Source organism: Canis lupus, chromosome 15 (genome assembly GCF_003254725.2).
Source record: "Canis lupus dingo isolate Sandy chromosome 15, ASM325472v2, whole genome shotgun sequence".
Classification (NCBI taxonomy): Eukaryota; Metazoa; Chordata; class Mammalia; order Carnivora; family Canidae; genus Canis; species Canis lupus.
The window spans coordinates 8,508,210-8,532,449 of record NC_064257.1 but is presented as its reverse complement, the minus strand read 5'-3'; the positions used below and the strand labels follow the sequence as shown (position 1 = coordinate 8,532,449).

Here is a 24,240-nt window from a genome sequence, read left to right as displayed (position 1 = left end):
CCGAGATGATGTCCCTAGGAAGGAGATTCTGCCTCTTCTATCACGGTGCAGGGTGGGAACCTGGGGAAAATGTGAGAGACATGGTGGGTTAGATAGGTGACAGATCTGGGACAGCAAGCACAGAAAGAAAGGTCTGAAACCAGCTCCATCTCCAGAAAAGTAGGCCCTTCCTTGCATTTTCAGAGAGTTGTGGCTATGGCATTTTTGGCTCCTGATGTACATTTAAGGAGATGGCATGGGGCAAGCAGTCATCTTCCAAAAAGGGGCTCTGGATAGGTCTGACTGAAAGGAGGGGCCCAAAGGCTGGAATCTTGAAAAAGTGACGTCACTTCCTTGGGGACAAGCGTGTAACGGATTTAGAACTCTGGTAACCAGGAAGCTGCGTTGAACAAGGTCCCTCTTTCCAGCTCACTTAACTGGAGCCGGTCAAGAGAACAAGATGTTCTGTTGCTGTTGCCCTACTTTCAGTAGCTCTGGGCTTAAGAGAGTCCAGACAGAGAGATGTTCATGTTGCTATGGACGTCAGCTCGGCCCTCTTCACCGAAGCTTCTGGTTATGTGCGGGAGACCTCAACAGGTACCGCAAGGCACCTGGGGGAAGCCACTGGAGAGCAGGCCACACTGTAATCTCAGCTGACGGGGCTCATACCTCTTTCACCTTCATTGAGTGTGTGTCCGTTTATGTGTAAGAGGGTGTGTTAGTGTGAGACTCTGTGTGTGTGTGTGTGTGTGTGTGTGTGTGAGTAGAGGGGACAGAGGAGAGGAACATGCCCTTCCTGGGCAGAAACCAGCTGCCACGGTTTGGAGCCTGACACATCTTTGGTGTTCAGACGCCAGGTCATAACAGGCAAGATGAGAAGGTGAGTGCTGAGGGCCAAGCTCAACTTCAAGTATGTAAATCATGAGCGCAAGAGTCTCTTTCATCTGGCTTCTCCTTGCCAGATTTCCCTTCAGCTGCCCCTGGGATGTAAGCAGAGAACACGATTTCCAAAGAGGATGTCTCCTTGTTGTGTTGTGGAGGGAGTACCCTAATGTCTCTTGGCCCTGTACATACGGGGCACTGTATTTGCAGAGCTGCACCCAGGAGATCTTGGAGGAGATGTTCTGTGGCTTCAACTCTTCCAACTCCCTAGACAATGATCGGTGCACCAGGCAAACAAGGAGCAGTGCTGTTCTGAGGTGAGAATGGGAAGAGGGTTCTCCACAGAGAGATGGCCCCCCCACAAACATGGAGAGAAACCTGCGGCCCTCCCGTAGTGTTTCCACACGAGTGCCGCACAGGCCTAAACGCAAAGAGACCTGAACCTCCTCCCCTAACATCCAGCTACGTCTGAGGTGATAAGACACCGTTCCCCTAGGTTGGGATGGTGCAGAATAGATTTCATGCTTTTGAGGAGTGGGGGTGGTTGGTTTTTTTCACTCAGAGCAATGAGTGTCTTTCGTTTCACTACCATTTTCCTTATTTCACCCACGCGCCCCAGGTATCCTGTGTAGAACGCAGCTCCACTGTCGTTGCACAACGTCTGCAGGCCTCACAAAAGATCACACTAAAGAGGGTGATTTAAGAGGAAAGGAAGGGTGGGATGAAGCCATTCTCTATGTTTATCTCTAAGGTGTCATGTGCCACAACACATCAGATCATGGTAGACCCAACAGGTCATGAGCTGTGTCCTTAGAGGTCCTCGTAGTACTCCATCAATGGGGCCGTCTGGGGGATCCCTGGGTGGCTCAGCGGTTTGGCTCCTGCCTTTGGCCCAGGGCGCGATCCTGGAGTCCCGGGATCGAGTCCTGCGTTGGGCTCCTGGCATGGAGCCTGCTTCTCTCTCTGCCTGTGTCTCTGCCTCTCTCTCTCTCTCTATCTCTATCATGAATAAATAAATAAAATCTTTAAAAAAAAATGGGGCCGTCTGCCACAGTGATTCAGCCATTCAAGGCCCTTGGCACTTGACATGATGCCATTCTCTTGCCATGTCTGCTATGCTGCAAGGAGGACCTTGTGTGTCCCCACAGACTGTTTAAGTTGCTTGATCTGCCATAACCTGGAAGCCCAGTTTGGGCAGAAGCCCTCTGATGCCTCCTGACCCAAGTAGCTGGCTCTGTCTTTTTTGTAGACATCCACAGTGGAAATCTAGGATGAGGCTTACCTCTGACCCTGACCCTAACCCTGAACCCTAACCCTGAGGCCTAACCCTGACCCTATCCCGAACCCTAACCCTGAGGCCTAAACCTAAACCCTAACCCTTAGGCCTAACCCTAAAACTGACCCCAGGCCTAACCCTAACCCTAACCCTAAACCCTAATCCAAACCCTAACCCCTAGGCCTAACCCCTAACCCTAACCCCTCGGCCTAACCCTAACTCTGACACTTAGCCTAACCTTAACCCTAATCCTGACCCTAACACTAACCCTGACGTTGACCCTAAACCTAACCTTAAACCTAACCCTAACCCTAAAGCTGAGGCCAAACCCTGAGGCCTAACCCTAACTCCTAATCCTGAGGCCTAACCCTAACCCTAACCCTAACCCCTAACACTGAGTCCTAACCCCTAGGCCTAACCCTGAGGTGTAAACCTAAACACTAACCCTGAAGCCTAACCCTAACCCTAACCCTGAGGACTAAACCTAACCCTAAGGCTTAACCCTGAGGCCTAACCCCTAACACTGAGGCCTAACTCTAATCCTAACCTAACACCTAACCTGAGGCCTAACATCTAGGCTTAACCCTCAGGCCTAAACTTAAACCCTAACCCTGAGGCCTAACCCTTATCTTAACCCTGTGTCATAAACCTAATCCTGAGGCCTTAACCTGAGGCCTAACCCTGAGGCCGAAACATAAAACCTAACCCTTAGGCCTAACCCTAACACTGACCCCAGGCCTAAACCTAACTCTAACCCTAAACACTATTCCTAAGCCTCAGGCCTAAACCTAAACCCTAACCCCTCGGCCTAACCCCTAACCCTAACCCTGAGGCCTAACCCTAACCCCTTACTCTGAGGCCTAAACCTAACCCTAACCCTGAGGCCTAACCCCCACCCCTTACCCTGAGGCCTAACCCTAACCCTAACCCTGAGGCCTAAACCTAACCCTAACCCTCACCCCTTATCCTAACACTAACTCTGAAGCCTAACTCTAACCCTAACTCTAACCCTAACCCTAACCCTGACCCTGATCCTAACCCTAACCCTGACCCTAACCATAACCCTGACCCTAATCCTAACCCTGACCCTAACCCTGACCCTGACCCTGAGCCTAAACCTAACTCTAACACTAACCCTAACCCTGACCCTAACACTAACCCTGACCTTGACCCTAACCCTAACCCTAACCCTAAACCTAACCTAACCCTAACCCTAACCCTGAGGCCTAACACTGAGGCCTAACCCGAACTCCTAATCCTGAGGCCTAACCCTAACCCTAACCCCTAACCCTGCGGCCTAACCACTAGGCCTAACCCTGAGGCCTAAACCTAATCACGAACTCTGAGGCGGAACCCAAAACCTAACCCTGAGACCTAATACTAACACTAACCCTAACCCTGACTCCAAGGCCTAACCCTAACCCTAACCCCTCGGCCTAACCCTAACCCTAACCCTAACCCCTAACCCTAACCCTAACCCTAACCCTAACCCTAACCCTAACCCTAACCCTAACCCTAACCCTAACCCTAACCCTTACCCCTAACCCCTAACCCTAACCCTAACCCTAACCCTAACCCTAACCCTAACCCTAACCCTAACCCTGAAGCCTCCCTGCTGGTCCTGAGGAGGCCAGGCCCCTGTCAGTGTAGACGCGGCCCCACATGGTCCTGAAGCCTCCACGCGGGTCCTGAGGAGGCCGGGTCCCTGTCAGCGTGGATGCGACCCCCCCATGGCTGTTTCCTGTCTGTTGAGTATGGTAGGACTTCCAGCGCTGAGAGGGGACCTCCTTGGCTTGTTCCTGCTCTTAGGGGAGACAATTTCAAGTTTTCACCCTTGGGGATGACGTCATCTGCGGGCCTTCCTACACGGCCTTTCCTCTGTTGATAGACATTTCCTCAAAACCCACTGTGCTTTTTATGTTGTATTCTGTCAAATGCTTTTTCTGCAACTCTTGAGGGGATCGTATGCGTTTTGTCCTTTCTCTTTTTGTTTTTTGTTTTTTTAAAGATTTTATTTATATATCCTTGAGAGACACAGAGAGACAGAGAGAGAGAGGCAGAGACACAGGCAGAGGAAGCAGGCTCCATGTAGGGAACTCGATGTGGGACTCGATCCCGGGACTCCAGGATCACGCTCTGGGCCGAAGGCAGGTGCTAAAGCGCTGAGCCCCCCGGGCCGCCCCATGTCCTTTCTCTGGTTAATGGGATGGATCGTGCTGAGTGATGGCCAGAGGGGCCATGGGGGGCAGGTGGGCAACATGGATGAGCAATAGGAAAAGCTACAAGCGTCTGGTTCTAAATAAAGAAATCCCAGAAATTTAGAAAGTACAGCCTGGCAATAGAGTCAGTACTGTTGGGACAACTTTGTACGGGGACAGATGGTGACGCCGCTTCTCGTGGGGAGAGCTGAGTGAGGCACAGAATTGTCAAGTCACTAGTTGTAGCCCTGAAACTACTGTCACATTGTGTCGACTGTGCTTCAATAAATACCAAGGAAAAGGGGTTTCCGGTAGGACTCCCGGTGGGTCCGTGAAAGGCATTTACATGGTCGTTACGCACACGAAGGCACCTCTGCAGAGGGGATCAAGATGCTCACGTGTCTTCATGTTAATTTTTAGAAGATTTACTTGAGAGAGGGTGCAGTGGGGGGGGGGCTGGAGGGAGACGGGGAACCTGGAGCGGACTCCTCACCCACCGGAGCCCGAGCCCCACGCGAGGCTCCACGCCACAACCTCGAGATCCTGACTTGAGCCAAACTCAAGAGTCGACGTGGAACCGACGGAACCACCCAGGAGCCCCTCAAATGTCCCTAACTGCAACCCCATGCTGTGAACCCTGGGGGGCGGGGGGCATCTGTGACCCCCAGTCTGCCTTGAAGGGCGGGAGGCCTGCAGGGCCCGAGGATGGGAACTGAGGATGTGGGAGGGTGCTGCATCCCCTTCCCGCCCGGCGTGGGGACAGGACCCTCCCCCGGGACCCTCGGCCTTCAGGGTGAAGGGCTAAGTGCTGATTGGACCCCGCCTGCCCACAGTGATGATGCGGGACCCCACTCTGGGCGGAACTGTGGTGCCCCCGGGTTCCACCGCTGCCTGGTGGCCACTCTGCGTCCGCAGACCTTCGGAGGCACTCGTGCTCCGGATCTGGCTCGCAGCGACCCGACTCTCCTGCTCTCCCCAGTAGCCCAGTACTCCCACTCTCCCCAGTACCCCAACCCTCCCACTCTCCTAAGTACCCCAACCCTCCCACTCTCCTAAGTACCCCAACCCTCCCACTCTCCCCAGTACCTCCACTCTCCCACTCTCCCCAGTACCCCAACCCTCCCACTCTCCCCAGTACCCCAACCCTCCCACTCTCCCCAGTATCCCAGTACTCCCACTCTCCCCAGTATCCCAGTACTCCCACTCTCCCCAGTACCCCAGTACTCCCACTCTCCCCAGTACCCCAACCCTCCCACTCTCCCCAGTACCCCAACCCTCCCACTTTCCCCAGTACCCCAGTGCGTAAAGAGGAGGCGCTCACACAGCGACAGGTCACAGGTGAGTGGCAGCTGATCCCTGCTCCCCGCGGGCCACAGTGGGGCCTGTGGGTCCGGGTGGGGGCACAGGCCTCCTGGGCTGGGGTCCACAACACCCCGACCCCCCATGCGATGACGGTGAGCAGCTCCTACAGCCCTTCCACAGCCCCACGGGGTGCGAGTGGCCACCCTGCTCCCCTCGTCCAGGGAAGGAGGCTGCAGTCGGAACTCAGGCAGCTCCCCCGGAACCCCCGCTCCCCTGTAAGCCCTGTGCCGTGCAGGCACCCAAGCCATGACCTTTCCAGCCTGTCCTAGACACATGGACCCTGACAGGGGTGACTGACACCCCCCCATCCCGCCCTGTGCTCGCTGGGTCCCCCTGGCCCGTGAACAGGCTTGCTCTTCACGCATTGGAACGTGGAGTCCCTCGTGCTCCGCCAGGCCCCCCTCAGGCTATTCACACATCGCTGCCCTCAGGGTGGGGAGTTTGGTCGCACTCTTGCTGGCATCAGGTTTTAATTTTGATGAAGTCCAGTCCGTCGCTTTCTCCCCTTGGTCATTGTGCTTGTGGAATCTAAGAGAAACCTTCGATCCCTGCCCCCCCCCCACCCCACAGGGACACTCGCTGGCCGGCCCACCCACCACCATCTCTGCGCCGGCCCCAGGCTGGGAGACGTCACCCCCGAGCATCAGGTGGGCAGTTCCCCGGAGTCCCTGGGTCCCCCGCCCGTGTGCTCCTGATACCGGGGTGGGAGCGCTCTGTGACCCCAGCGTGACGGTGTGTCCTGGGACAGTGGCTGGGAAGGTGGACTGTAGGTGGGCAGGGGACAGACAGGCAGCGAGGGCCTGTGTGTGATGCTCCAGCCCAGCCTGTGCCCCTCGGGGCTACGGGGTTGTCTCCGGCTCCAGTCAGACAGAGGGGCACCTGCCCACGGGGAGCACCCGGACGCATGTGTCCTCGGAAGGTTCTCACGTGCCGTCATTCTTGGATGTGTTTGGATTGCGGCACGATGCAGGAGGACCCGGAGACCCTGCTGGTCTTGCAAAGGGCCAATATCGTGGCCCAGTACCATCAGGTGAGGCCCAGAAGGGACCATAGACACTACACACCCACGACAGGGGGGACCATACCTGCAAGAGCAGGTGAGGCTCAAGAGGGGATCAGAGACAAGGATGAGCCAGGTCAGCCCAGACAAGGACCATAGTCACCAGGAACAAGTGAGACCCTGGGGATGGTCCCGGTGTCAGTAGCAAGTAAGGGTCCATCCTGGATCCTAGTCATTGGTAGCTGAAGAGCCCAGTCACCAGGTACAGGTGAGGCCCAGGTGGGGACCAGAGTCACCAGGTCCAGATGAAGACCACAGCTACCAGGTCCAGGTGAGCCCAGGTGGGGACCAGAGTCACCAGGTTCAGGTGAGGCCAAGGTGGGGACCATAGTCACAGATCCACATGAGGCTCAGGTGGAGACCAGAGTCACCTAGGTGAAGCCCAGTTGGGGACTAGAGTCACCAGGTCTGGGTGAGGCCCAATTGGGGACCAGAATCACCAGGTCTGGGTGAGGGCCAGGTAGGGATCAGAGTCACCAGGTCAAGTGAGGCCCAGGTGGGGACCACAGTCACCAGGTCAGGTGAGGCTCAGGTAGGAACCACAGTCACCAGGTCCCGGTGAGGCCAAGGTGGGGACCAGAGTCACCAGGTTCAGGTGAGGCCAAGGTGGGGACCACAGTTGCAGATCCACATGAGGCCCAGGTGAGGCCCTGTTGGGGACCAGAGTCACCAGGTCTGGGTGAGGCCCAGGTGGGGACCACAGTCACCAGGTCCGGGTGAGGCCCAGGTGGGGACCAGCGTCACCAGTTCCAGGTGAGGGCCAGGTAGGGATCAGAGTCACCAGGTCAGGTGAGACCCAGGTAGGGATCAGAGACACCAGGTCCAGCTGAGGCCCAGGTGGGGACCACAGTCACCAGGTCTGGGTGAGGCCCTGGTGGGGACCACAGTCACCAGGTCTGGGTGAGGCCCAGGTGGGGACCACAGTCACCAGGTCTGGGTGAGGCCCAGGTAGGGATCAGAGTCACCAGGTCCGGGTGAAGCCCAGTGGGGGACCACAGTCACCGGGTCCAGGTGAGTCCCAGGTGGGGACCACAGTCACCAGGTCAGGTGAGGCCCAGGTGGGGATCGTCACTGATAGATAGAAGCAGGTGAGGCTGTCAGGCTGCACCCACCGGGCATACAGGCCCTTTCTCTGGTGCCCGGCCAATCTCAGAGGGTCGGCGCTCCCTCAGGATTCAGGGGCGGGAGGACCCCTTCTGCTCCCTCCTGTCCCCATTTCCCTGCTCTGATCGGTCCCCACCACGGTGCACCAAGCAGGGTCTCCGCAGGACCTGTCACTGTGGAAGGCACCGACCACCAGGGCTTTCTGCCGTGAGTCCCCTGGACACCCCTCATCCATCTCAGGGGGGGTGGCATTTGCAGGAACACCTCTCTGGAGGCTGACCCCCCCCCCCAGGGTCGGGACCTCGTCCCCTGGAGCCCTCTGAGGGCCATGTCTGCGCTGGGCTGCAGCTGAGACACCCCGGAGGCCGACCTGGGACGTGGGCAGGAAGGGAGCTGGGCCTGGGGGAGGCCCCTGGACACTCAGAGGAGGGGCCCCCACGCCTGCTTCGGGCAGGCCCAGGTGTCTGCCTCCTGCATCAGGGGGGGTGTCCAGTCCCTTCAGCAGGGGCTCCCGCGGGTGAGGGGCTCTGGGGCCGGGGCGTGCTCTCTGTAGGGGGATGGCCTGGTCTGGGGCGAGTCCGCAGGGGTGCTCTCACCCACACCCCCTAGCCAGGGCCCCCACAGTCCCGAAGGCTTCTGCGGGGCTGCAGGTAGATGCCGGGGACCAGGCCAGGGCAGGGAGGGGGGGCCGCAGAGGGAGGGCCCGACCAGGCAGGAGGAGGGAAGAGGAGGAGGGGACAGCCCAGTGGCCTAGGTCGCAGGGGTCGAGGCTGATGGGTCAACAGCCCCACGAGAACCTGACGGACGCTGGAGACCCCAGGTGGGGCCCCCTTAGCCCTGCTCACGGCCCAGTGGCTGCTGGGATGGCTCAGGGGTGGGTCGTGCTCAGGGGCTCCTGACAGGACAGGAGGTGAAATGGGCCAGAGGCAGAGGTGACAGCAGAGAGGGGAGTCAGGGGACAGCAGGGGGGTGGCCAGGGGGCAGGGCGAGGCCGGCTGGACGCTGGGCAGTCAGGCCCTGGGGAGGCGGGGGGGACCTCAGCGGGACGGTCACTCCTGGCAAACACGCTTCTCAGACCCCCCAGACGCCGCCCCCGCCAGCCCTCATGCCGCTGGCAGCCCCTGCCCTCCCTGGAGGAGCCCTGCCCTCCCCAGGCCCCTGGGTGCAGACGGGGGGGCGGGGGGGCTGTGGGGCCGGGGCCTCAGGGCTCTGCGTCTCTTGCCTTCCAGGGACAAGGAGCTGCCCAGCCCCAGCCCCCCCGAGGCCAAGGTGAGAGCCCGTCCTGGGCCCCGGGCAGGACGTGGGGGGGCTGGGGCCAGCTGTCTGCACCCCGTCCCCCAGGACATCCCCGGGCGTCTCCCCAGTCCCCCGTCCCAGCGCTGCACGGGCTGCCGGGAACGCACCCCAGACCCGGAGCCGCGGCCCGCGGGGGGCCCTGTGCCTTCTTGGCTCCTCCGGGTCCGGGGGGGACTGGGCGCGGCCGAGCGCCCACCTCCCGCGGCTGGAGCCTCACCTGCGGCCCCCGCTTGTCCTCTTCCAGAAACTCCACCAGGAGACCCGGCGCGCGGACAAATGGATAAAAATGCTCAAGCGATGGGACCACTACCTCCCCAGCGAGAAGGTGGGGCGCTGGGTGCCCCCGAGGGCTCTCCGTCCTGACGGGGCTGGGGGGCCGCCCTCAGTGTCCTCCTGCCCCGTCCTCGGGGGAGCCCCCTGCCTGGGGAGAGTCTGCTGGGAGCCCGAGCCTCCCCAGGCCCCTGGACGGCGGTGGGGGAGCGTCAGGTCGGGGCCACGGTCCCTGCTCCTCGTGGGGGACGGGGCCCAGCTCCAGGGAGACCCAGCCTCTCCGCAGACACCGTGGAGCCGAAGCCAGAATCTTCTAGATGCCTCGCGCTCCCTGGGCTCCAAGGGGCCGCCCTGGGCCCCTCTCACCAGCACTGCCTTCCTCCCCGCAGCTGCAGTGCCGGGTCTACAAGAGGGTCCCGCCCCAGGTGCGGGGACAGGTGTGGCTGCGATTGCTGAACATTGACCAGGTTAAGGCCAGGAATGCCGGGAAATACCAGGTGGGGCCCGTCCACTCCCCGTGGACCCTCAGTCCCCTCCCCACCAGGGCTGACCCCCTGTCCTCTCCCCACCAGGGCTGACCCCCCATGTCTCCCCCCCACTCAGGCTGACCCCCCCATCCCCTCCCCTCCAGGCTGAACCCCCTTGTCCCCTCCCCACCCGGGCTGACCCCCCATGTCTCCTCCCCACCCGGGTTGATCCTCCATGTCCCCTCCCTGTCCAGGGCTGACCCTCAGTCCCCTCCCCGCCCACGACAGCTGGGCACAGGCCCTCACGCAGGCCCCGCGGGCACGGTGGGCACCCCGCCGTCCCCGGCCTCCCAGGGGAAGGAAGGAGGTTCCTGCAGGACACACTCCCATGGTGGCCCCAGGGCTCCCGGCCCAGGATGGCAGCTGCTGACAGGTCGGGGTCTGTGTCCCTGACGCCGGCTCCTCCTCCCAGGGTCTTCCCGCAGGAAATGAAGGAGGCGGCCCTGGTGTCCTCCCGGGACATCATGCAGATCGACCTGGACATCAACTGGACGTTCCGCAGTCACAGCATGTTCTGGGACCGCTACGGGGTCAGGTGAGGCTGCTGGGCCAGCGGGGTTCGGGGGCCCGGGAGAGGCCCGGGGGCTTCTGTGCAGGGGACACGGGGTCTCTGAGGCCGGGGGGAGCGACGGCAGCAACAACACACTGCCACATGGTAGGGTGCTGGGGATGACCCCCTGGCTCCCACCCCCGGGGTCTCGGGGATGGGGAGGCCCCAGGACAGGGCCTCCAGGAGTCACCGTCTGAGCTGAACCCCAAGGGGGTGAGGGGCGGCCCCGTGAAGAGCAGGGGGCCGGGGTGGGGGCATGGGGGGCAGTAAGGGGATCTGGGGGCCAGGCGGCCTGGCCGCGGCTGGACCGGGACACATGGACCCAACGAGGGTCGGACAGGTCAGGGTGACACCCACCCTCGGTGCTTTATGTACTTCTGAATTCTGGGCATTTTATTTTAAACAATTTGCAGTTGGTGAGCACACATAGTATGACGACCCCCAGATACCGCCCCGGTCCAGGCAGGCCCTGCGCTGAGCACACGGGGCCCCAGGGACAGGGGTCACAGCAAACCCCAGACTGGGGTTGCCTTTATCTGTAGACGTCTCCGTGTGCACCTTAGCGAAGGGAGTGCCCTGTGTCAGCAGCCCCCCAGCCCATCCCCCTCAACCACTGCCCCCACGCCATCTCCCTACATCACCCCCCACACCATCCCCACACCCCCAGACCCCCCACCCCTACACTATCGGTCCCACCCCCCACACACAAGGACGCGGTGCAGCTGCCCCCTGTGGGACATGCTCAGCCTCCCCGGCCACCTTGGGGTTCTCTGGACAGCCTGCTCCCGTCAGAAGCCCAGGTGTCCCGTAGAGTCCCCAGGGGCCGTGGGGAGGAGGGAAGGCAGGGAGCCCCCGACAGGGGGGTGCAGATGGGTGGAGCAGAGGGTGCAGCTCCCTCTGTGTGCAGCGGGCGGGGTGTGTGGGAGCCCGGGACCCCAGGGGTGACCTGCAGGGGTGCCAGGGGTGGGGCTGGGGAGCCGCCAGGCAAGGGTGGCTGGGCTTCCCTGGGGGCCGCTCGGACCGTCTCCCCACGAGAGCTTGGTGCTCCTCCCTGCAGGGAACCTGCTGCCCCCTGGGGCCCCCGCGGCCCTCAGAGCGCGGCCGGGTCAGGCTGACCTGTGACCCCCGGCCCAGGGGGAGCCGGCCTCCAGCAGCCTGGGCCCGGGGGCCGCGGAGCCGGGGTGCAGACTCAGGTCGCCGGGCGGGGGGCATCAGGCGGCTCCTGGCAGCGCTGAGGGGCCCGCACCCCGTACCCCGCCGTGGGCTCATATAGTGACCCCAGGGGTTCGCAGCCTGTATCGGGGTCACACCTGCACGACGTTCCCTGCTCTCCTCACGGTGGCTCAGACCTGGAGATGCTCTGGGTTGGGGGGGCCCGGGGTACCCCCCACAGAGTCCAGTCCAGGGACACCTGGGAAGGCCTGGGGGTGCGCTCAGGGCCACGGACACCCCGGCTGTGTGGGCTCGGGGCTGGTGGTGTTCCCGGGACACGGGGCCAGGCCAGGGCAGGGGAGGAGAGGCGTCAGGGGCTGCGGGGACCGGGGCAGGGGGAGCGCTGGCTCCCAGGGGGGCATGCAGGGGGGGCCGCTCCAGGGCTGGAGGGGGCGCTGGCGGCGCTGGGGGAGCCCGGAGCTGCACACCCCACAGCAGGAGCCGCTCGGAGGCGTCGGACACCCCAGGGTGCACAGAACCCCCGGCACGCTGCACGTGTGAGGTCGCCGCCTGTCCCCGTGCGCAGACCTGACCCCAGAGATGGGCCCCCGCGGAGGGGCCCTGAGGGCCGCGGAGCCTGCGAGGTGGGTGTCGGCAACTCGGCGGCCTCGCTGGGCGGGGGCTGACTGAGCAGAGCCCCCCGCTGTCCCCCCTCCTAGGCAGCGAGCCCTGTTCCACGTGCTGGCGGCCTACTCGGTGTACGACACCGTGAGTGTCCCTGCCCCCACCCCCTGCCCCACGGGCGGCCTTGTCCTGAGAGCTGGTGACCAGCGGGACTCCCAGTTAGGGCCCCAGCTCCACGGCCCCCAGGTGCCGGGGAGGGTCTCTCTCCTCCGGGACGGGCAGGGGGCGGGGTGCAGACCTCCCAGGGGAGGCAGGGCCTGGGTGCCCGAGGGCTGGGGCTGCCCCGGGCCCCCGCGTGCACCGCGGCCGTCCTAGAGCTCGGGTCTGGACCCTGATAGACGGAACTACTGATGAGAACCCCGGGCGGGGAAGGCTCCCACTCCCCTGAAGGGCATGAGGCCGAGGCGCCCAGGAGGCCGCCCCCTTCCATGGCGCATTCCAGAAGAGTCCCTGAGGACCCCAGCTCACACACTCCCCGGCCCCGCCCCCTCGTGGGACCTCCCAGGGGCCACAGTCAGGCCCCCGACCTGCCCTCCGGGGACTCTCCAGACCTGGCGGGTCCCCTGCAGCCTGGCACAGCTCACGGAGACCCCTCCTGCTGGTCTGAGGACAGGGGCCCTGGCACGGCGGCCGCAGGGCTCGGTAGCGGGGCCTGGGGTGCTGGCGCCCGAGCTGGTCCGGGCGGCCCTCACCTGCCCCCCGTGCTCTGGGAGCCCCCTCCGGGAGCCCGGGCTGTGAGGGAGCCGGGGGAGCCTGACGCCCGCGGGGAGGGCTCAGAGGGGGCCTCGGGGGGCACGCCCTCCGTGGGGCTCTGGCTCTTGCAGGAGGAGGGCTACTGCCAGGGCACGAGCGAGATCGCGGCCATCGTCCTCATGTTCCTGCCCGAGGAGGACGCCTCCTGGGCGCTGGCCCAGCTGATGACCGACGACAGGCACGCCATGCACGGTAGGGGGCCTCCCTGCAGGCTGCTGCACGGGGGGGGGGGGGGGGGGGGGCAGGCGGGGACCCCCCAGCCCGCCTCCCGACGGGCAAGGGCCCCACCTCCCCGGTGGCCACGGGGTCCCGGAGCCACGGCCACCCGCCCCACTGTCTGCAAGCCGGGCTCGCAGTCCTGCTGCTCCCCCAGCCTCGCTTCCGGCTGCCTGCTTGCCCCCCAGGGCCCCTGCCAGCCCACGGCCACACGGGGCCCAGGGGACAGCGTCTCTCCCTCCCGGGGGCCCCCAGCCTCACTCCCAAGCCTCACAGAGGGCCGTGCAAGCCCATCACCCTCCCCGTGGCCTGCACCTGCTGCCCCTCGGGGCTGGGGACCCGCCTGTCTCCACGGCGGCCCCTGCAGGAGAGAGGGTGCTGGGTCAGCCGGGCGGTCCTCAGCCCCCAGCCCACGCCCCGCGGCGTCTCTGTGAGGACGAGGGTCCCCGGGCCCTGCACCCCCAGCCTGGGAGGCAGCCCTGTCCTCTGGGAAGAGCGGGTTCAGTCAGGGCTCCGAGGGCGGTGGGCACGCGGGGGTCAGGGTGTGGGGGGAGGCCCCTGCCCCGACACCCCCACCCCGCCTGGTGCAGGAGGAGGCCCTGATCGTGGGGGCCTGGGGCCTTCTCAGGCTTCTTCGTCCCAGGCTTCCAGAAGCTCCTCAGGTTCCAGGCTCATCATGAGCGCGTCCTCGAAAGAGCTCTCCCCGACCTGAGGAAGCACATGGCGAGTGGGAGCTCCGGAGGCTCCGTCCCCGGGGCCCGGGGCAGGCGGTGGGGGGCACGGCCCTCCGAGCTGCCCAGAGTTGGGGTCACGTTCCTTCCCCTGGGGCCCGGGGCCACCCTCGGGGCTGGGCTGGGCCGTGGGGAGCGCGTCCACCCGGCTCCAGGGGCCGCGGCGTGGGGCCTGAGCCCTCCTGCCCTCCCGCCAGGACGAGGAGCAGATGTCCACCGGCATCTACACCCCAAAGTGGTTCCTGCAGTGCTTCCTCGGCCGGGTGAGGCCCCCCGGACCCCCGCTCCCGGACCTGCCCCCTGCCCTCGGGGAGGGCCCAGCTCAGCCCCACCCTCCAGACGAGCCAGGCCCGACCCCGGGGCCCTGAGGCTGAGGCTCGCAGCCCAGCCCGTCCTGGAGAAGCCCAGAGGGTCCCTGGACGAGGTTCCGGGGGGCGGGCCGTCTCTGCCTCAGCTCCCCCGCGGGAGGCCGGGTCAGCCCGGGGTGTGGACGGGCCCTCGGCCCATCGGGCGGCCAGCCTGGGGTCCTCTCGAGGCGTGATGTCGTCAAGTGGGGGCAGAGTCTGTGCCCCCACGGGTGCGGGCGGTGCTGGCCGGGGTCGGAACCCGGAGCGGCCGGGACCCTGATCTCCCTGGGAGGAGGGCACGCACGGGGGGGCTGTGGGGCCTCGTCGGAGGCAGCCGGGGGGCGGCAGGGGCTGTGGGCAGATGGCAGGCCTAGCCTAGCCCCAGCCGAGCCCCCCAGGGGCCCTGCTCAGGCCGCTCCTCCCACCCCGCTGTCCCCTAGATCCCCTTCTCGCTCACCCTGAAGCTCTGGGATGCGTATATACTGGATGGGGCGCGGGTGCTCACGGCCACAGGAGTAAGTGAGCCCCTGGGAGCCCAGGGGTGCCGGGGGGGGGGCAGGGGCGGTGACCCTGTGCTCTGAGCAGCACACAGACCTGGGGAGGGGGGACGGTGGGGCAGGCGGGTGCAGCGGGGCTCCCTGAGAGGAGCAGCGGGCAGGGGCCACCCCGCCAGCGCACTGCCCACGACGCTCCTGGGCACAGCAGGACCCCAGCCGCTGGCCTGGGGGCACCGGGGGCCACAGGGCAGGGCCCTCTGGGTCTGACTCTCGCCCACCGCCCAGAGCGCCTCCTGAAGCTGCCCCTGGAAGGGCTCCGGGAGTTCCTGCAGGACTCACTGGCCCAGCCCTGGGCCCTGGAGGACGAGGCGGTGCTCAGACGCCTTCGGGCCTCCATGACCCAGCTCCGGAGGATGCGGTGTGACCTGCCCCCCCAGGTGGGCTCAGGGCCCCGGCCCCTCCCGACTCGGCCTGCTGGGGCCGCCCACAGGGGACAGAGCCCCCGGGGCCCCCGTCCTCATCTCTGCGGCTCTCCTCTTCTGCTCCAGCCAGGGGACCCCAGGCCCAGCCTGGGCGGGCGGGCACCCACTGCAGGGCCCGGGCACCAGTGTGGGGGGCTGAACACAGGGTCAGGCTGGCGGGCCACGTGGGAGTCGTGAGGACCCCCGGGGCCCCCAGTGGGGGACACACAGCCTGCTGGAGACGCTGACCCCGTCGGCCTCTTTCCAGCAGGACCTGAGGAGTTCCCCACGAGGCCCCTGGGCCTGGAGCAAGTGTCCCCGGTGTCCGGGCCTCTCCTCTCTTCTCCGGCCTCTGAGACACCCCCCAGGGTGGAGGAGCCGGCCTCCCCGGGCCCAGCCACCCAGCCTGAGCCGCCCGGACCCCCTCCCGGCCAGGCCATCGTCCAACATCCCCCCCAGCGATGGAACTCCCTCCCCATCCTCCCAGTGCAACAAGACGGTGCAGGCAGGTGGCCCCCAGACATGGTGGGCTTGAAGTAAAAAAACGGGGTCCCCTTCCCTTCGGCACCTGCTTGGGCCACCCCAGAGGCCCCGCGACGGACCAGGCCCTGGAGCACCCCCGGGACTCCCATCACGAGGTACCCCCAGCCCCCGAGGGACAACGCTGTCGGGCCCAGGACACCCTTCCTGCCCCGTGGCCACTGCGGCTCGTGCCCCTCGCTGGGCAGTGACGGGCACAGCCAGGGCAGAGCCAGGGCGGCGCTGAGCCCGCTGCCCCGAAGCCCTGCATAGGCCCAGGACCCTCTGCCCTCCCCGTCCACGGGGCAGCTCGATGCTCGCGGGCCTCAGGGGCAGAGCGTGGCGGTGAGTGCGGGGGCCTGGAGGCTCTGGCCCGCCGTCACCGTGCCCTGCCTCGTCTCACTGTCCCTCCCGGAGGGCGGCACCCCCCGCACAGGACACCAGCCCCTGACCCAGAGGGACCTGGGCTGGCCTGGCCCCGGACTCTGTGGGGGCAGGGGCGACTCTGCCAGGCCCAGCACGAAGAGGCATGCATTCTGGCCCCGGGCTGAGCGAGTCCTCTCACAGCCAGATGTGGCCTCCTGGGCCCTGGGCGTGCCCCACAGATCCAGGTCGCTGACCTAGGGCAGCCCTGGGGATCCCAGGACACCCCAGGGCAGGGCAGCAGGGGCAGGCCCGTGGGCCCCACCCGCATCCACACCAGGAGGCAGGCTCCTCCACGTGCTGGGGCTCCAGCAGTCAGTACCCGGCCCCAGGGGGCCCGAGGCTGGGGTCCAGCTGCCCTGCGGGGACCCAGCGCAGGAGCCCATCGGCCGCAGGTCCAGGTCAGCCCTGCTGTCCCCAGAACCGCCTCTCAACGCCCCAACCTCAGGACACGCGCCCCCATCCGGAGTCCACACAGGCTCCCAGGTGGGGGACTCCAGCACCCGCACCCCTGTGGGATTCCCGCTTTCCTCTAAGGACAGGAAGGTCTCCCAGGGGAAGGCGCGCACCCTCGGCTCTGAGCCCCTGTTTGCTGTTCCAAGTTCAATAAAGTGTTGTGTGAAAATGCACGGCCGGCTCGTTTCTGCGTCTCCCGGAGCTCTGTGCACGGGGTGCAGAGACACCCCCAGAAAGGAGGAGGGGCACCGCCCAGGCCCCGACCAGCCCCTGCAGGGGTGCCGCCAGGCACACACAGCTGACGTCCCCACGTGCCTTCCAGGGGCGGCCAGACGCCAGGGTCAGGACCCCACAGGCTACTGTGACTCAGCCTGTGCCCACGGCCAGGACGGGCCTGGGACAGAGTGACAGTCGGGGAGCCTCAGTTCACCAGGGTCTGTGCTAAGCGCCCTGGGAGGTCTGTACCCCTCTCTGTTCAGGTGGCCTGGGCTGCCCAGGCTCCAGGGCGCTTCCTCCCCTCCCCGCCCTATGCCTGTGCACCTGGGGCACAGAGGGCCTGCAGGGCAGTCAGCGTGGCCCTGGAGGGGACGTCAGGACAGCAGGCCCTTGCAGCTCTCACACCTGGGCCACCCTGTGCTGGATCTCTCGCACCAGAGTGTGGAGGGCACCCTGCACGCCCTAGAGAGTAGGGGCTGGGTGAGCGTGGGGCTTGGCCTGGGGGCAGGCAGCGCAGGGGACCAAGGGACCCCAGCCCCATCCCCGCCCCAACTCCCACACACAGGCAGCCCCAGGGCTCCCCCCATGGGCAGCCGGCTCCTCAGGAGCTCCCCCCAGGGCGGCCCCAAGGTCTGGCTCCCCGCTGGAGAGGCATCGGGGAGAAGAGAAACAGCCGGCGCTCGGCGGGGACCCACTGCCACCCACGGAAATGTGGCCGAGCCGGACCTTCCAGCTCAGCTGACCCTCCGGCGGGTCGGCACGGCACGAGGGAGCCCGGGTGGGCCAGGAGAACCCAGTTAGCCGCCCGGCGCCAGCACCAGAAATGATGGTGTTTCAACCATTTCGGCGTCAGGATGACGAGGCCCGAGGATCAGATCGCAGCACCGCGACAGACACACACACACCCCAAACCCAACAAACGTCGGAATCCCCTGATTGTTGTCAGACAGCAGCCAGATGGTTACAGACACGACGCATGGAGGACGCTCCAGACCACGGCTGCAGAGGTGCTGGAGGCCCGGGGATGTGCCTGCGGGTGCCGACGGGGAGCGCGGGGCGGCGGGAAGCACCTTACAGAGGGGGGCCCCTCCTGGGAAAGGACGCCGGGTCCCCGCGAAGGCTCCGGATGCTGACATCTGTCCTCCTCTCCTTCAGCTTCTTGTTTCCCCGTATTTTGTTCTTCCTGATTCTCCTTCCGCCTCCACCCTGCATCCGAGCCACTGACCACACGGGCTTCGTTAAGACGTCGGGTCCCAAAAGGAGGCCGAGTTCTGGCTCCCGGGATCGGGAAGGATCATCGCCGAGGTTTATGCTGATCCCCCGAGCTCCTGCCTTCCCGGCTCTTCTCTCCTGCAGAACGAGGGGAGGCACGGGCCTTACAGGGAAGGAAGCCCACTCCCACTGGGGCGGGACCGTCCCTCGTGGAGGACGTCATCTGGGCCAAGGAGTGCAAGCGGGGCGATCAAGAACAGGTTCCAGGTTAGACATAGTCCACTTTGAGGTTTGTCCTGAAGCGAGCACTCACCTTCGATGTCATTCTTTATTTGTTCATCCATTTATTATTTGTTAAATATTTTATTTTTATGTCATCTCTATACGCAACATGGAGTTCAAACTCACAGTCCTGAGATCAAGGTCCCCTGACCAGGCCGGCCAGGCACCCCAGGGCCATGTTTCTCATCTCTTTGCTGGCTCGCCTATCTCTGCACCCAACTGGGCGGACATCGAGTCCATGACGGGGAACTTTAGCTACCTCCGAACCTAGAACGTTCTCGCTGTATCCCCATCCTAGAACGACCTTCGCCATTGAATAGCAATTTAAATAAATCGGCAGTCAAATGACTCCTGGTCAAGGAAATGGCCAACTTGTCACGTGTGTGGGCCCCCGCTCCCTGGGCTCCCGGGGCTCCCGGGGAAGCTCTGCTTTCTTCCTTTTCTTTTCTTTTCTTTTGTTTTTTTTTTTTTTTTTTTTTTAATTTATGATAGTCACGGAGAGAGAGAGAGAGAGGCAGAGACATAGGCAGAGGGAGAAGCAGGCTCCATGCACTGGGAGCCCGATGTGGGATTCGATCCCGGGTCTCCAGGATCGCGCCCTGGGCCAAAGGCAGGCGCCAAACCGCTGCGCCACCCAGGGATCCCTTCTTTTCTTTTGTTCTTTTCTTTCTTTTTCTTTCTTTCTTTCTTTCTTTCTTTCTTTCTTTCTTTCTTTCTTTCTTTCTTTCTTTCTTTCTTTTCTTTTTTTCTTTCTTTCTTTTCTTTCTTTTTTTAAGATTTTATTTATTTATTCATGATAGTCACACACACACACACACACACACACACACAGAGGCATAGACACAGGCAGAGGGAGAAGCAGGCTCCATGCAGGGAGCCTGACATGGGACTCGATCCAGGGTCTCCAGGATCACGCCCTGGGCTGCAGGCGGCGCTAAACCGTTGCGCCACCCGGGCTGCCCAAGAAACACACTCTTAACCATAGAGAATAAGCTAATAAATACCAGAGGAATGTGTGTGTGTGTGTGTGTGTGTGTGTGGCGGGCGTTGCGCCGCCCGGGCTGCCCAAGAAACACACTCTTAACCATAGAGAATAAGCTAATAAATACCAGAGGAATGTGTGTGTGTGTGTGTGTGTGTGGCGGGGGGGGATAGGAAAATGGGGGATGGGGATGATGGAGGGCACTCGGCATTGTATCCAAGGGTTGAATCACTATGGTGTACATTTGAAACTATATTATACTGTGTTGACAAACAGGAATTCAAGTAAAACTTTAAAATAATAATTGTTAGTATTGATGAAATGGGTGCGCATAAGAGATAAAAACAGAAAGGAAGCTGAAAATCCAAATAAAGAGTATTTAGAGCCACAAATCCCCTCCTTATCTCAGCTCAGAAGATGCCTGCCATGGCTATTCTCACCCCAAGAGAAGCCTGGAGTTTGATTCTCCGGAGAGACCTCTGAATGGATCAATGCCAGGCACATACCCTAACCCAAAACCTAAACAAAACACTTAAAACTAACCCATGAAGATACTGGGAGTCCCAGTGCCAGGCACATGACCAGATCCAATCTCTACCTGTATACAGACAATAACCCTAACCCTAATCTTAATCTTAACCTTCACCTAGCCTAACACTAGATCTATCACTACTGAAATCCCAACACGAACCACTAGCCCCTAATCCATACACCTAACCTTGGCTCCAACCATAACCCTACCCCTACCCCTACCTCTAAACCCTAACCCTTATCCCTAACCTCTAACTCCTAACGCTAACCATGGCTCCAACCTTAATACTACCCCTACTCTAACCCAAACTTTAAACCCTAACCCCAACCCTCACCCAAACCCCTAACCCTAAACCCTAAAACCTAAACCAAACCCTCTAACTCCCAACCCAAACCGGAACCCCACCCTAACTCTATCCCTATCCCTTGCCCCTAACCTGAATCCTAATCCTAACCCTAACCTATAGCCACTTGGAAAATAATTTGGGACATTCTGACAAAGTAAAATGTGTAGGTACTATATAGCCTAGCAATCCCACTCATAGGTGTTTACCTCCATAAAAATGAAAACCTACGTTCAAAGACTTTCACTCAAATAGTCTCATCAATTTATCTATAAATAACCCAACACTCCAAACACCCAATGTCACCTAACAACTGGTGAATGAATAGACAATACTCTATATTCACACAATGGAAAACCACTCAACAGTAAATAAGAAACAAACTAGTGACACATGAAAGAATATCTATTTATTTTAAGCATATATGCTAAGCTTAAGGAGACAGACACAAAATATTACATACTGAGTCATTCTTTTTGTTATATAACTCCAGAAAAGGCAATATATATAGACAGAAAGCAGATCAACAATCTCTAGGGTCGAAGTGTTGGGGGAGGAGATTGACTGCAAAGGAAAGTGAGGGAAATTTTAGAAATGATAGAAACATTCAACATTGTAGATGGTTACACAACTACATACGTTTGCCAAGACCCAGAGAATTGTATACTTAAAATTGATGATGTTTTGGTATCCAGTAAACCAATAGGAGCAAAAAAAAAAAACAAAACAAAACAAAAACAAACAAAAAAACCTCAATAGCCAAGGTTTTGAAAAATAAGAACACAGTGTGGGAGGGAATGAGAGTACATTTCCCCCAAGTCACCTTACTAGGAAACATCTTGCTATATGGAGGGTAGCCAGGAAAGTTTTTCCAGTCACATTTGATTGAGTGCTAGTGATTTGGATCCTGGTAACAGAATATACATTTAGGTGGAGATTATTAGCCAGTAGTACTTAAGCCAGAGAGTCAGAAGTAGACAAACAGGGGAACTTAGTATGATTCCAAGTAAGAGGGGAAAGAATCAATAGATGTATGGAGAGAACTCAGTAACCATCTAGTGAAAAAAAGTTCTACACCATATTCAACACAAAACCATATTATAGATGGATTAGAAATGTAAATTTAAAGGTTGCAAAGGTACTGAAATATGAAATATTTTTATAATTTGGCAGTAGGTAAGCTCTATGTAAACAAGTCACATGACTCAGAAGAATTTGACAATAAAACTTTAAAAATTCAGTGAAATAAAATATATCAACAAAGCTCAGATAGCTCGAGATTTTATATATATATACATGTACACTACATACATATGTATGTATGTATGTATGTAGTATACATGCTTGCAATATAAAGGATTTTAAAAAGCACCCTATAGAAAACTCCTGTTAATAACAAAGTCAAACCATCCAATAGGCAAAGGATATCAATGGGCAATTTTCAGAAAAATAGATGTTGAAAATATAATGATAAAATATCAAATAGTAATCAAACACAAGTCCAAATGATTTTTTCACTCATGTGATAAAAATAAAATCTTTTAAAAATGCTTAAGTAATCTCTAAACCCAAAATGGGGCTCAAACTTACAACACCAAGATCAAGAGTTGCACACTCTACTGACTCAGCCAGCAGAGCGCCCCAAGCATTTTTTTTTAATTGACAATATACTGTATTATCAGAATATGGTAAAACTGTCACTTCCATATATTGTGGGCAGGAGTATAAACCAGTGCTCATTTTCTTAGAAAACAATCTGGCAATAACTATCAAAATTTAACCCTCAACCCAAAAATCTTCATCCAATAATTTAACCACAAAAAATTTTAGAGAAGTCACATGTGTGGCATTGAGCATCCTTTTATGTGTCTATTTGTAATAATGAAAAATTGAAAGAAAACCTGAAAGCCCATCAACATGGGGGAATAGGTTAAGTCATGCCTCATCCATTGCTAGCCTGACATCTATGTTTTTGCCTCCAAAGCCGCCCTTCCATCTGCTTCTGGAAACAGAACACTTTTCCTCTAGAAACTGCTTTCACCACCTGCAGAATGAGTCAATCATGAAACTCTACCCCTCTTCATGGGGTTAATAGTGATTCAATGAGAGCAGATGGCGCCATCCCTCAGGTTTCTAGTGACTGGTCAAAGACAAGCAGACACTGGCAAAACCAACCAAATGCTAGATCTCTCCCCCTTCTGGGGACATAAAAACTGGGGCTACTGAGGGCTTTTTGCCACCACATGGAAAAAGCCAACCTGAGGATTTGAAGCCAACACCAGGAAAGCCAGAATTAAAGGACAGAATGACACAACCATGCCCCAAATCAGCTCTAGTCTTCAGACCTCCTACTTGCAGGAACCAACCTAATCAGTTCATCTGAGTGGGGTTCCTATCACTTATAAATAAAAGAATTCTGACAATGGAGTATAACACAAACAACAAAAAATATAGATTTCTATAGTAGGTTTTAAACAGTTAATTTTCTGATTATATACTATGCCTTTTTTATTATTTCTAAAGAATATAGATTTTTCTATTAACAGTGAGAACTAAGAAAAGAGAATGTTCACTTTAACACATATTAAGACTTACAAATTTTTGTATACATAGGTAATTTTTAAGTCATAGAATAAAATAAAATGTTATACAATTAAATGCTATGTCTAGGGGCGCCTGGGTGGCTCAGCGGTTGAGCATCTGTCTGCCTTCAGCTCAGGGCGTGATCCCGGGATCTGGGATCGAGTCCCACATGGGGCTTCCTGCAGAGCCGCTTCTCTCTCTGCCTGTGTCTCACTTCTTTCTATGTCTCTCTTGAATAAATAAATCTTAAAATCAACGTTTTATTGGTAAGTTTCTTCAACCTCCCTCTAAAGACCCAAATCTGCTAAGTGGGGATTTCTCCAACCTCCTACAACTAGAAGTTGCAGAAGTTCTAGGAAAGTGGTATGGACACACTTGAGCACAAATGACCTCTGGGTGAATGAATGAAAATACGTTCATGTACATATCTGCGGCATAATACCAGAATAAAAAACCAAAGGAGATACTTCTAGAGAATCTCAAAGAAAATACTGAAATCAAGGTATCTTTGATATCTGCCATAAATCTGAGATTACACTAAGAACAGACCACAGAGATAGGACATATAATTCAATCAACACTGAAGACAGCCCTTCTTCCATGTCAGTGTTTCCACCTCAAACGTCAAATCCACACCCTTCCAGAACTCTCTCCCTATCCCCTGTACTAAGTCATCTTCACAACTGAGCCAAATGTACTCTACATAACTTAGACGAGAATGCATTAGGCATACTAATAACACAGAGAATAAAAATTAATGTAAGTTTAAATTTAAACTAAGATAGAAATGAAATCTAAAAACTATCATGCAGGACGCCTAGATGGCTCAGTGGTTGAGGTCTTCCTTCGGCCCAGGATGTGATCCTGGAGTCCCAAGATCGAGTCACCCATCGGCTCCCTGCATGGAGCCTGCTTCTCCCTCTGCCTGTGTCCCTGCCTCTGTCTCTCATGAATAAATAAAATCTTTCAAAAATAAAATAAAATAAAAACTATCCTGCTATAAAAAGGAATAAAGAAGGTATTAACTTACCTTGCTACTTGTCATTCTCTTGACACTCACTCCAGCCAGTTCCAATATATGAAATCTAAACTCCAAGATAAAGTGGAAATTTGATTGGAAAACCAATTTGACTTTTTTTAAAGTTGAATAAATGGTTTTTAAATCAGTATTTGGCTCCAACTAATGCAGAATTAGCATTTCTTCTGCAACAGGATTTAAAAGAGTAAAAGAAAAATGCCTTTCAATAGTCAGACAAGATATCCAACATAAATTCTTCCACATTTAGTATTATGCAATTTAAGAACCAACCACACTGAAGAAAAACCTTAATACTCTCTTCCTTTTTT

The 24,240-nt window shown here is 58.8% G+C and overlaps 1 protein-coding gene across 1 annotated transcript; it reads left to right on the top strand.

Moving 5' to 3' along the window:
* Window positions 1-515: 515 nt before the first annotated feature.
* LOC112642447 (USP6 N-terminal-like protein) lies at window positions 516-16,916 on the top strand. The gene is made up of 17 exons (XM_049094549.1): window positions 516-576; window positions 5,169-5,313; window positions 5,601-5,673; window positions 6,268-6,344; window positions 6,668-6,727; window positions 8,015-8,068; window positions 9,091-9,130; window positions 9,402-9,482; window positions 9,817-9,924; window positions 10,380-10,489; window positions 12,376-12,424; window positions 13,165-13,285; window positions 13,938-14,032; window positions 14,238-14,303; window positions 14,828-14,902; window positions 15,170-15,321; window positions 15,617-16,916. The coding sequence occupies exons 1-16, from the start codon at window positions 516-518 to the stop codon at window positions 15,179-15,181; spliced, it is 1,227 nt and encodes a 408-aa protein (XP_048950506.1). The 3' UTR covers window positions 15,182-15,321; window positions 15,617-16,916.
* Window positions 16,917-24,240: the final 7,324 nt, after the last annotated feature.